General features: G+C 62.4%; 5 protein-coding genes across 5 annotated transcripts; 2 read left to right on the top strand and 3 right to left on the bottom strand.

The window, feature by feature from the left end:
• Positions 1–68: 68 nt before the first annotated feature.
• Positions 69–2,549, bottom strand: COLE_00312 (uncharacterized protein; the record flags this gene model as incomplete). The annotated part of the gene is made up of 1 exon (XM_018423610.2): positions 69–2,549. One exon carries the CDS (start codon positions 2,547–2,549, stop codon positions 69–71), a length of 2,481 nt encoding a protein of 826 aa, XP_018277654.1.
• A 976-nt stretch (positions 2,550–3,525) lies between these two features.
• On the bottom strand, positions 3,526–4,753 carry COLE_00311 (uncharacterized protein; the record flags this gene model as incomplete). The annotated part of the gene is made up of 5 exons (XM_018421443.2): positions 3,526–3,652; positions 3,713–3,786; positions 3,823–3,910; positions 4,057–4,309; positions 4,480–4,753. 5 exons carry the CDS (start codon positions 4,751–4,753, stop codon positions 3,526–3,528), a joined length of 816 nt encoding a protein of 271 aa, XP_018277655.1.
• Positions 4,754–5,997: 1,244 nt separating this feature from the next.
• On the top strand, positions 5,998–7,614 carry COLE_00310 (uncharacterized protein; the record flags this gene model as incomplete). Its single annotated transcript, XM_018425468.1, has 1 exon — positions 5,998–7,614. One exon carries the CDS (start codon positions 5,998–6,000, stop codon positions 7,612–7,614), a length of 1,617 nt encoding a protein of 538 aa, XP_018277656.1.
• Positions 7,615–7,952: 338 nt separating this feature from the next.
• On the top strand, positions 7,953–9,316 carry COLE_00309 (uncharacterized protein; the record flags this gene model as incomplete). Its single annotated transcript, XM_018425469.1, has 3 exons — positions 7,953–7,984; positions 8,015–8,959; positions 9,031–9,316. 3 exons carry the CDS (start codon positions 7,953–7,955, stop codon positions 9,314–9,316), a joined length of 1,263 nt encoding a protein of 420 aa, XP_018277657.1.
• A 265-nt stretch (positions 9,317–9,581) lies between these two features.
• On the bottom strand, positions 9,582–9,821 carry COLE_00308 (uncharacterized protein; the record flags this gene model as incomplete). Its single annotated transcript, XM_018423611.2, has 1 exon — positions 9,582–9,821. The coding sequence occupies one exon, from the start codon at positions 9,819–9,821 to the stop codon at positions 9,582–9,584; it is 240 nt and encodes a 79-aa protein (XP_018277658.1).
• Positions 9,822–11,065: the final 1,244 nt, after the last annotated feature.

Genomic DNA, 11,065 nt, shown 5'->3' with positions numbered 1-11,065 from the left:
GACGGGGTACAACCCCAGATGGGTAATGCTAGTGATGCTACAATTCGTCCGCTTACTATCCCGCGCGCTTATGGCAGCTCGCCGTGTTCTTCGAGGATGCTCTCGCCGTCGCTGTCCTTGCGGCTACCCTCCGGCTGGTTCGGGTCGGGCTTGGACGTGATCTCGAGTGCGTCCTTGCGGAGGTGGACGGTGACGATCTCGCCATCGTTGATCTCGCCGTTGAGCATCTTGAGTGCGAGCGGGTTCGAGATCTTGTCGCGCACAACGCGCGTGATTGCGCGCGCGCCGTAGCGGTCCGAGTAACCCTTCTTGGCGAGCCACTCGCGCGCAGGCTCCGTCACGTCGAGCGTGATGCGCTTCGCGGCAAGACGGGCGGCGACCTCGCCCAGGCGCAGGTTGACAATGTCGAGGATCATGCCGGGCGGGAGCTTGTTGAAGACGACGAGCTCGTCGAGACGGTTGATGAGTTCGGGACGGAAGAACTTGTTGACGTCGCGCAGAACCGCGTTCTTCGCGCTTGCGCTCACTGTGCCGTCGGGCTCGGTTGCGCCGGGCTCGTATAGCGCCTCAGCACCAAGGTTGGACGTGAGTGCGATAATCGTGTTCTTGAAGCTGACTTGACGGCCCTGGCCATCGGTGAGCACACCCTCCTCGAGGATCTGGAGGAGGATGTTGGCCACGTCGGGGTGGGCCTTCTCGATCTCGTCGAACACGACGACCGAGTATGGACGGCGACGGACTGCCTCAGTGAGCTGCCCACCCTCCTCGTAGCCGACGAAGCCGGGGGTGGCGCCGATCAGGCGGGAAACGGTGTGCTTGTCGTGGAACTCGGACATGTTGATTTGGATAAGCGCCTTCTGCTCGTCGTTGAAGAGGAACTCGGCAACAGCCTTGGTCAGTTCACTCTTGCCCACGCCCGTAGGGCCGAGGAAGAGGAAGCTGGCCAGGGGTCGGTTGGGGCTCTGCAGCCCGGCGCGGGAGAGGCGGATGGCGTTGGCGACGACCTTGACAGCCTCGTCCTGGCCCACGACTCGCTTCTTGAGCTGGTCCTCCATGCCGACGAGGCGCTCGCGCTCGCCCTTAAGCAGGTTGCTAACGGGGATGCCGGTGGCCTTCCCGACAACAATGGCAATGTCCTCGCTCGTGACGCGGTCGCGCACGGCGAGCTCGGGGTTGGCCGCGTCCTGGTCCTGCAGCTCGGCCTCGGCTTGAGGCAGGCGCTTCTGCAAGCGCGGAATCTCAGAGAAGCGGATACGCGAGGCGGCCTCGAAGTCGCCCTGGCGCTGCGCGTTCTCGAGCGCAATCTTGGCGCGCTCGAGTTCCTCCTTGATCCCCTTGATCTCTTGGATGCGCTCGCGCTCCTTGGCCCAGACCTCGCTCATGCGCTTCTGCTGCTCCTTCTTCTCGGCGAGCTCGGCGTCGACCTTGTTGCGGCGCTGGACCGAGAATGCGTCCTCCTCGTTCTTGAGCGACTCGCGCTCGATCTCTAGTGTCATGATGCGGCGGTCGACATCTTCGAGCGCCTGTGGGCGGCTCTCCTGCGTGAGTTTGAGAGTTGAGCAGGCCTCGTCAACGAGGTCGATCGCCTTGTCGGGAAGGAAGCGATCGGGAATGTAGCGGTCAGAGTATACTGCGGCTGTGACGAGCGCAGAGTCGGCAATCTGCACACCAAAGTGGGCTTCATAACGGCTCTTGAGGCCGCGGAGAATCGAAATGGTGTCGGCGACGGTCGGCTCCTTAACCATGATGCTCTGGAAGCGGCGCTGAAGTGCTGGGTCCTTCTCAATGTACTTGCGGTACTCGTCGAGTGTTGTGGCGCCGATGAGCTGCAACCCGCGCGCAAGAGCGGGCTTGATCATGTTGCCGGCGTCCATAGAGCCCTCGGCCTTGCCGAGGTTGAGGAGGGTGTGGATCTCGTCGATGAAAACGATGACATTACCGGCCTCCTCGTCAATGTCCTTGAGGAGCTGCTTGAAGCGGCTCTCGAACTCGCCGCGCACTCCCGTGCCAGCGAGCAAAAGCGACAGGTCGAGGACAAGCAGGCGCTTGTCCTGCATGCTCTCGGGCACGTCGCGGTTTACGATGCGTTGGGCAAGGCCCTCGATGATCGCCGTCTTACCGACACCGGGGAGGCCGATGAGGCATGGGTTTGATTTAGTGCGGCGGGAAAGAATCTGGATGGTGCGGCGGATCTCTTCGTCGCGCCCGATGATGGGATCGAGCTTGCCCTCCTTGGCCATCTCTGTTAGGTCGACGGAGAACTGCTTGAGCGTCTCGCCCTTCTGTGGGCCCTGCTGTTGTGGCTGTTGTGGCTGGCCGGGGAACCGTCGCCCGCCGAAGGGTGGGTAGTTGCCACCACCTCCACCACCACCGCCGCCGCCTCCGCCGTATGGTGGAAAGCCACCGCCGGGTGGGCCGCCGGGGTAGTTGGCGTATGATCGGACTGGGGTGGGGTTGTGGCGGAGGGCGAGAGGAGTTACGAGAGCGCGGGGAATTGGCCGTGGGCGGGCAGGGAGCGCTGTGCGCGCAAGATGTCTGCGTGCAATCATGTTGATATTGATGGGATTGTGTGTGTGTAAAGGTGGCGTCTAGCCGTGCGAAGCGTCGGTCAACGAGCGCTGGGTATCGAGCAGGTAGAGTGTGTGAGTGAGAGTGAGAGTGTGAGTGTGAGTGGGAATGGGAGTGGGAAAGAGAGGTCGCACATGATGCAGAGTAGTCGTCAAGATATACGTTGCTTGCCAAAGATGGGTCGAACGTTCTGGTCAACCCTCCGGTATTCCAGGCACCTCTCGGTCAAATTCACAGACGTCATACCGTGGTAATTGTGGTAATTAGCATAACTCTGGCCAACGTATTCTCTACGCCTCGGAGTGTGGCAGCCGTTAATAAATCGCATGCATAAAACTCTTGCTCTCGCTTAAACACCGAGCACGAGCGAAGCGGAGCGGAGACGGAGAGTGGGATATTAGGAAGGCCCGTCCGAGAACGGAAAGTCGATGTTGTGAGAGGATGATGAGGAGCACGTGAAACGCACGAGAGTGCGGAATGCTCAGTTCCTGTCTCCTCATTGCTCCCCTTGGCAACCGTCGTTGCATCTCCAATGTCCAGAACCATCTGCAGTTGAAATGTCCTTCACAAGCACCGGCCCGCGGTGCGGAACAGGTCGAGCAAACATGCAGATGTGCACTCCCGCTCACCCTCGTAGCCGGTCCCCTTTGTGATGGTGGCAAACGGCAAATCCGAATGCCGGTTGTGATCGACCTGATCACCATCACCCACGGCCTCGTCCGATTCCCTGTCGCTCACCGACGGACGCGTCTTGTCCGTCCTCGATTCGTCCTGCTCCGGCTCACTACTCTTGCACATCCGCCCGCACAGAAGAAGCCTTGCATGATAAACCGCAGTTACAACAGCAAGCCCCCAGACGCCGTCTCCGTCTCAAGAATCGATCCATCAAATGACAGTGTGCACAACTGCTTCTGAACTCTACGCGCCAGCGCAGGCGCTCTCGTCCTCGCGCCAGATTTAGGCGGCCGCCGCCCACGCGTTGTTGAGCTTCCCGACCGACACGACGGCGCCAATCGCGGCAGTGATGAGCGGGTTCTCCCAGAGGCCGCCGAACGACCAGTGGACAGTAAGGGGGATCCAGGCGCTGGGTGTCAGCTGGTCCCTTCACTCTTCTCGCGCATTTCTCGCGCAGCTCAGTACTCACAAGTTGACCCAGGCGGCACGCTTCCACGCCGTAAAGTCCGCCGAGAGCTTCTTGGCCTCCTCGGCATCCACCTTCTGCTCCGTAAGCGCATAGCCCTCTACGGCACCCACCTCGCCCTGGGCCTGGAGCGCATTCTTGCGCGCCAGGAGGCCGCGGTAGGTGGAGATGAGCTTGACCGCCGACAGGCCGACGTCGATCCTGGGAGTTAGCGAATTTAGAGGAGAGAGGGAGCAAAGTGGAGGCGCCAGAGCACGAGAGGGACGCGAACAGTCCGTGCTGTTCGCGGATTCCCCGTCCGTCCGCCGGCGCCCCCGCAGCACTTCTGCAGACTGCGCGATACTCACGCCCAAGAGCGGATCGAAATCTTGGCAATGGTGCCGAGCTGCTCGGGGGTAAGAGCGAGGATGCCTCTGGTGCCGAGCCAGACGGAGTGCTCGCCAATGTAGAAGAGGGAGAGGAGGATGACGCGGAGGGTCTGGAAGACCTTCTCGTTCCTCAGGTCGAGGTTAGCCAGGCTGGGGCGGAGGAAGAAGTTGGCGAGCGCCTTGGCCGGGTTGGGGTGAAGGCGGAGGAGCCAGTCAAGCATGGGGAGCAGGCCTGGGGTAAGCTTTGCACGTCGTTATGGCGGGTCAGGCTTGGTGGGGGTTCCCGACCTCGGTCATCGTAAGGATGCAGCGGACGATGGCAGACTAGCGCTGATTGCGATAATCGTCCGCCCAGCCACCTATTTTTCCAGGCCGACGAGACCGGAGTAATCAATCACTCACCGAACGCGCGCATGATAACACGGGCCTCGCTGATGTTCCCGGCGCCGCGGACGATGCCGGCGGCGAGCTCGGTAAGACGGGCGGTGTCACCGCCAACCTTCTGGAGAATGGGGTGCTTGGCGCGGGCCTGGGCAAGCTTGAGGACGAGCTGGGCGACGACGGGGCCGGTGTAAGCGAAGAGCTGGAGGCCACCGTCGAGGCCGCTGGGGGTGGAGACGGTGCGCGCGGCATGCGCGACGAGGTTGGCGAAGCAGGACGAGTTTGACTTGGACATGGCGATGAGGGAGAGTGTAGAGAGGAGAGAGGGGAATGGGGAAAGAGACGTGACCGAAAGCCGCGATGTGATGGGATGGAGGAGGTTGTGCGACGAGGAGAGATGGAAGGGCCGGATTAGACGTGGCCGGGTGGGCAGTTGCCGGCCTCGCGGGCGTACGGCGGTACGGCGGTGCGGCGGCCTTCGTACGGTGGTGCCTGACGCACGTGAGCGCTCCCTGCCTGCCCACTTTTTTGCCGACGTCGGCTCGCTCCGACGCTCTCTTTCGCTCCCTTCAACTCGACTTTTCTTGGGGCGATTGCCAGCATAACATAGAGGCCCCGCCGGTGCCCCAGCTCTCTGCCGCCTCTCGCAGCCTCGCGAGAGCCGCGCCGAGCACGTTTGTGCTGACCATTCCTCGATGAGGCGTGGCACTCACTCAGGAGCAGGGAGCAAGAGACGGCCGGAGTGGGTGACGTCGGCTGTCCGGCCGTTATTTTGCACTCCACTCCGTGTTCATCGCGCCGCATTCCGCGCTGATCGGCGGGCGGCGTCGTTGCTGGCCTCCGTTGCTGCCCACTGACAGTCCGAGCTGATCGGATGGGTAGGCGAGGGTAGACATTGACATATCAAGAGCAGGTGTTTGGCTAACTCGAGTTACACAATTGATATGGCGGCGGGTTTCACTGACGCCTCATAAACATCCAACATCGATTCCAGGCCACGACTGATTATTACTCGTAAGGCTAGATCCAACGTTTCACATAACGAATGGGCGAGCTATATGGTCCGGGTTAAGCATCACGCATAACCCGCTGTTGACGCCCGTAAATGACTTCACCCCTCTTACATCCGAGCTGCTCGGCATTGGCCGTTGAAGGCGGAGGGCAAGTCGGTGGGCAGCGGGAACAATATGAGGTCCGTGCTACAGTCTAACGTCGACAATGACTACAGGCTCATAGTCTAAAGTGTGATGGAGGTTAAGCGTAAGAGCCATAGAAGAGACATCGAAGGCAAGCGCAATGCTCAGTGCCGCAATACTCAACGCCACATGAACGCAAATCATGCCTTGCCGGCCTCGATACACGCTCCGCACAGCACATGGTGCAACGCCAAACGCGCCCTTGCCCCGGCATGCACACATCTACCCAGTCTGCTGACCACACACTGGCGCCCTCTGACGTCCTCCTCTCGCCCCTTACCACTGCATTGACATCCTTTCTCACATCATTGACACTCTTCTCCTCTCTGAACCGCTTCTGCCGATGTCGCGATACCTCAACCGCTCCCCCTCGCCACTTCCTGTCGGTGCTCGCGCGTCCTCACCCGCTCCACGCCACCGACTTAGCACCTCGCCATGCCGCGCGCGGAAGTATACACCCAAAGCCGCTGCTCAGTCATTGCCTTCGCCGCGCACGCCACGGCGTGCTCCAAAGCCCACGATCAAGACCATCAAGCCCGTAGCCACACCGGTCAAGCCTGCGACCCGAGCCAAACAGGCGACAAAGACTGCGCGCCACGTCCACTTTGCTGATGCAGTCTCGCCACCGAAAGCTGGCAGCAGCAGGCGAGTTGAGGCGGCGCGGGGAGTATGCAAGCGGGCGCGAGAGGTCGCGTTGGAGCCGTCACGCGGCAAGCGGCGGCGCTCGCTTCCGCCAGACGATGACGATATAGAGAACGCACCAGTGTCCGAGAGTTCTCACGGGAGCGAGCGAGTAGATGAGCGGCGCCAGAGCTGCGGGAAGAACATGTCGAGTGAACCACCGCGCGAACCCATTAGCGAACTACCCAGCGAGCCCCTGCATGAGCCTCTCCCGGAATCTCTGCTTGAGCTTCTGCGTGAGGTTCTGCGCGAGTCTCCGCATGAGTCTCCAAGCGAGCCGCCGTGTGAGTCTCGGCACGAGCCTGCCCATCCATCGTCGAGTGAGCCCCCGTGTGCTCCTCCAAGCGAACTGTTACGTGAGCCTCAGTGCGAGTCCGTGCCAGAACTCCTACACAAGCAGCTGCGCGAGCCTTCACCACTCGCGTCACCTCCAAGCACCGAAAGCGCAACCTTCCCGCGCCCACCAGGCCCCGTCATGCTGCGCATCCGCCTGCCTAAGCCTATCGATCCTCCGCCGCCTCGCGTGCCCTCCTCCAGCCTTTCTTCTGCTCCCAGCTCACCGACGGCATCTCCAAGCCACGAGAACTCCCCCTCGTCCACGCCAACCCCACCTCCGCCCAGTCCGCGCCCCCGCCCTCTCCCAGACTTCGTCCGCAACCTCGTGCCACCCCGCCCTGTCGCAATCGTCGAGATTAACCGCCGCACACCCTCTCCGCCACCCAAGAGGCCTCCGCAGGGTTGGCTTGATCCGAAACTCCCACCCCAGATTCCGCGGACGCGTGGAAAGAGCGCAGACGCGTTCCGCGCGTTCGTCCAGGTCACCAACGCACGCATCCAGTGGGACAGGTTACCGACGGTCAAGGGGCGGCGCACAACGGTCAAGCCCGAACCTACCCCCAAAAAACATCCACCACTGCCGCCGTTGACACGAATGCGCGCGCTCCTCAAGGCTCGTCACTTGCCCGCATCACAGGGTGCGCACAAGCGCCGCCGGGTCGGCCGTATCCCCTCGCCGTCTCCGCATCTCTTCATTGGCCGGCTGGACGCACCGCCCCTTGTCTTCCGTACCCGCCCACCCTTTATTGCCTGGCGTAGAAACCTTCGGTGGATCCGCGGCGAGGTGGTGCTCGAGGAGGATTATGTGGCCGAGATCGGGGCGGATAGGGATGCGGTGAACGGAGAGTGTTCAACACCAGTCGATACAACGGCCCAGCGGCTGCAACACGCTCCTCTGAAGACTGTGTCCCGCTACGACTTCAAGTGCCGATTCTGGGCCTGATGATGTAGAACCCGATGCTTTGTAGATACTTGCGTGAAGCGCTCCGTGTATATCGTCGTCGCATGTATCTGGTGCACCTGCAGAACGCCGAGGTATTTCGGCATTCTCAACGGACATATCCGCGTCCCCGGGTAACCGGGCCGATCAGTCAGCAGCCTCCCCACATCACTCGGATCGGTAGTCACCTGCACCGCGGCGGCCGTCGACAGTCTCATCCTCGCTCTTGCATGCGCCTCCTCCCTCGCCATCTCGCCGTTCTCCGTCTCCATCTCCGTCCTCATCCCCGTGCTCCGCCCTCGGCCCGCTACTACCACTGGCCCCTCCAAACGGCTGTTCCCATGGACGTCCACGCCAACGACACATTTATCAAGTGGGCGTCCCCCCGGCCTCGCTAACGTAGCTTCTATGCGGGTGCGCCCCCGCTGAACCGGCTCTCCTTCGTGCGCTCCAAAGCCGATGTGCTGAACGCGCATCTCTCGCGCGCCAAGTTCCTCGTCTTCAACGAGGGCAAGCCGCTCGTGCACAAGGGCAAGATCTCGTCGCCGTACCTCGTCGACCTGCCCGCCGTGCAAGCGCTGGTTGGCGACGGTTTTCTGTCGCCGCCCGAGGGCGCCGCGAACGCGAAGGCGGAGGAGGCGCGGCGCGCGGGCTGCATCCTCGTCTTCCTCGGCGTCGACGAGCGCGGCTGTCCTCCCGGCGAAGACCTGCTCAAGCCGCACGGCACTCCCTACTTCGCGATTGACGCGACGCCGGCCGGCGTAGGACTGTACGCCGTGCCCGGCGACGCGGAGGACGCCGCGCGGCAGGGCACTTTCTCCGCGCCGCCGGACAGCGAGTGGGCGGACGCGCGCATGTCCGCGTCGCTCATGGACGCGTGGCATGCCGGCCTATTCGCGTCCGGCCGCCCCATCGTCGACTGGAACGCGCGTAACCGCTACTGCCCTGCGTGTGGACGGCAGACGTACTCGCTCTGGGGCGGGTGGAAGCGGAGCTGCGTCACGGCGCGTGGCGGGCCCGAGGAGCGCAAGAAGTGCTTCTCCAACACCGGGCTGCACAACTTTGCGCATCCCCGCACGGATCCCGTCATCATCATGGGCATCCTCGACGAGACGGGCGACCGCATGCTCCTCGGCCGCAACAAGAGCTGGCCGAAGGGCATGTACTCGTGTCTCGCGGGATTCATCGAGCCAGGAGAGAGCTTTGAGGAGGCGGTCAGGCGCGAGGTTCTTGAGGAGGCCGGCATTGTCGTCGGGCCCGTCCGATACGGCTCGTCTCAGCCGTGGCCGTACCCTGCCAACCTCATGGTTGGGTGCTACGGGCGCGCCCCCGGCGGCCAGACCATCCGGTGAGTCCGCGCTCGTGCTGCATGGCCGGCCCCCACCTCCTCCTGTTACTTCTTCGCGCCGCTGACCCCAGTCTCGACCTCGACAACGAGCTTGAGGATGCGCAGTTCTTCCCCCGCTCCGTCGTCGCGCGCGTCGCATCGTCCAAGTTCGGCTCCAAGTTCACCAAGGATGACTACAACCAGCTGGACAAGGCGCAGGAGGACCGCGACATCAACGCGCCGGCCATGATCGACCCCCGGCCCATGGACAAGTTTGACAACTTTACCAAGTGCCCGCCCGCGACGGCTATTGCGGGTGTCCTCATGCGCCAGTGGGCGCTCGGCACGCACGCGACGCACCTCGTCAGCAGCCTTTGAGCTTGATATCATCGCATGTAGTCGAGCTGGACAGGGTTTTGGTGGACAAGCAGATGTGATAAGATGACTGAGATATAAGCGCCGTTGGGAGACGAGTTGGGTTGAGGTCACGACAACCGCGGGAGGTTGTGTTACATGCAAACATGAGGCAGCGGTGTCAACCGCGCCACCGATCGCAATCTCCCTTCTATGCGCTCGCAGAACCAAACATGCTCTGCGCAACGCGGGCAGTAGTAAAACAGTAGAAGTACAACATGCACCGTCCTTAAGGCCCTTCGCCCCCCACCCACTCGGCACACCACCGCGCCATCTCAGCGACGGCCTGCACGCCGCGGTCGCTCCGCGCGAGGCGGAGGTCGGGCCGCAGTGCGCGGTCCTCGGCGCTGATCTCTCCTCGTTCGCCGCTGGGCACCGCGCCCCGCGGAGCAGCACGGTAGACATAGTCGCCGCGCGCCGCAGCATACCGCGGGAGCGTGCGATACAGCACGACAGGTTTTGGTGGCATGCGGCCATTACGCGGCGAGAGCACGAGCTGCGGCCCATCACGTTCCCCGGCTGCAACGAACTCGACGTCTGTCTCAGCTTTGCACGTACACTCACCCACCCTCGAGAAGCACGATGTCGCCCTTGCGCACGCTGCCGCCCCAGTCGCGCGCGCACTCGTCCCAGAGCTTGACGGTGGCTGCGGCGGGCTCGCCCGGCGCAGGCGCAAGCACGTCCCAGCTCGCAATCCAGAGGTCGCTTGTGCGCCCGCCCGGCCCGGGTTTGCGGCGCGGGCGGCATGCCGGCGCGTCCACGCTCATGATCCCGCAGAGGAGGGTGACGCGGGGCCGCTCGCGCGTGCGCCGGCGCGCGAGGAGCGCGTGTAGCGGCACGAGCTTGGACAGGGGGATCGCCCATGTGGGAATGTGCGCGATTTGGGAGGGGCGTGAGGCTGTGATGGAGAACGAGTTGAGCGACGAGAGATGCGAGTGGCTCTGGCTCTGGCTCGCGCTAGCGCTTGCACTCGCACTCGCGTTCACGCTGTCTTGCGTTGACCCGCTCCCGGAGCCAGCCGCGTGCCTACCCGAGGTACGCAGGCGCTGGGATCTACGCCTGTGGCTTGCTGGCGGAGTGGGGGTGCGGGGTGGAACGGGGGGCGGGGATGGCGGGGATGACGTCGATGGAGGACGGAGGTGGGGGTGTGTTTGGGCAGGCGCGATGTCGAGGACGACTGCGGGTGGATGGGGGATGGGGTACAGGTGGACATCTTTGAAGCCGTCAAGAGAGGACAGTGGGGAGAGTGACAACGGTGGAAGGTAGACATGGTATGGCATTGTTGCAAGATGAGTAGAGGACGAGGTGAGGATTGTTGACATGGATGAAATGAAGGCACTACTTTTCAGGTGATTAGGATGACGTGTGAGGCGGATCAGCCCTAATTATAGGACTAATCAAACATCAATTTAGAGTGTCGATCACCTCATGAGCAGATCTGTTTGGCCCAGCACTCTGGGAACAATCAGAACTCGGACTCTCTTGTCAGCATAATCTCATCTGTTCAACTCGGTGATGATGACGCACAGACGTAGGGCACTACAGACTGCGTAGACACAACCAAATTTTCCACGCGCCAAGTCCAAGTAAAAAGTTGGAGGGGCACGGTATGTATCGACTTTCGACTTGGGCAAGCGTTTTTGACATTGATGAGGGTGCCACGCTCGGTTAACGTCGAGGGTGCCAACGTGCGAAGTTGAAGGTGGGAGTGAG

Source organism: Cutaneotrichosporon oleaginosum (genome assembly GCF_008065305.1).
Source record: "Cutaneotrichosporon oleaginosum strain ATCC 20508 chromosome Unknown ATCC20508_contig01, whole genome shotgun sequence".
NCBI lineage: Eukaryota > Fungi > Basidiomycota > Tremellomycetes > Trichosporonales > Trichosporonaceae > Cutaneotrichosporon > Cutaneotrichosporon oleaginosum.
The sequence above is the reverse complement of the archived record's forward strand: the minus strand, read 5'-3'. Positions and strand labels throughout refer to the sequence as shown.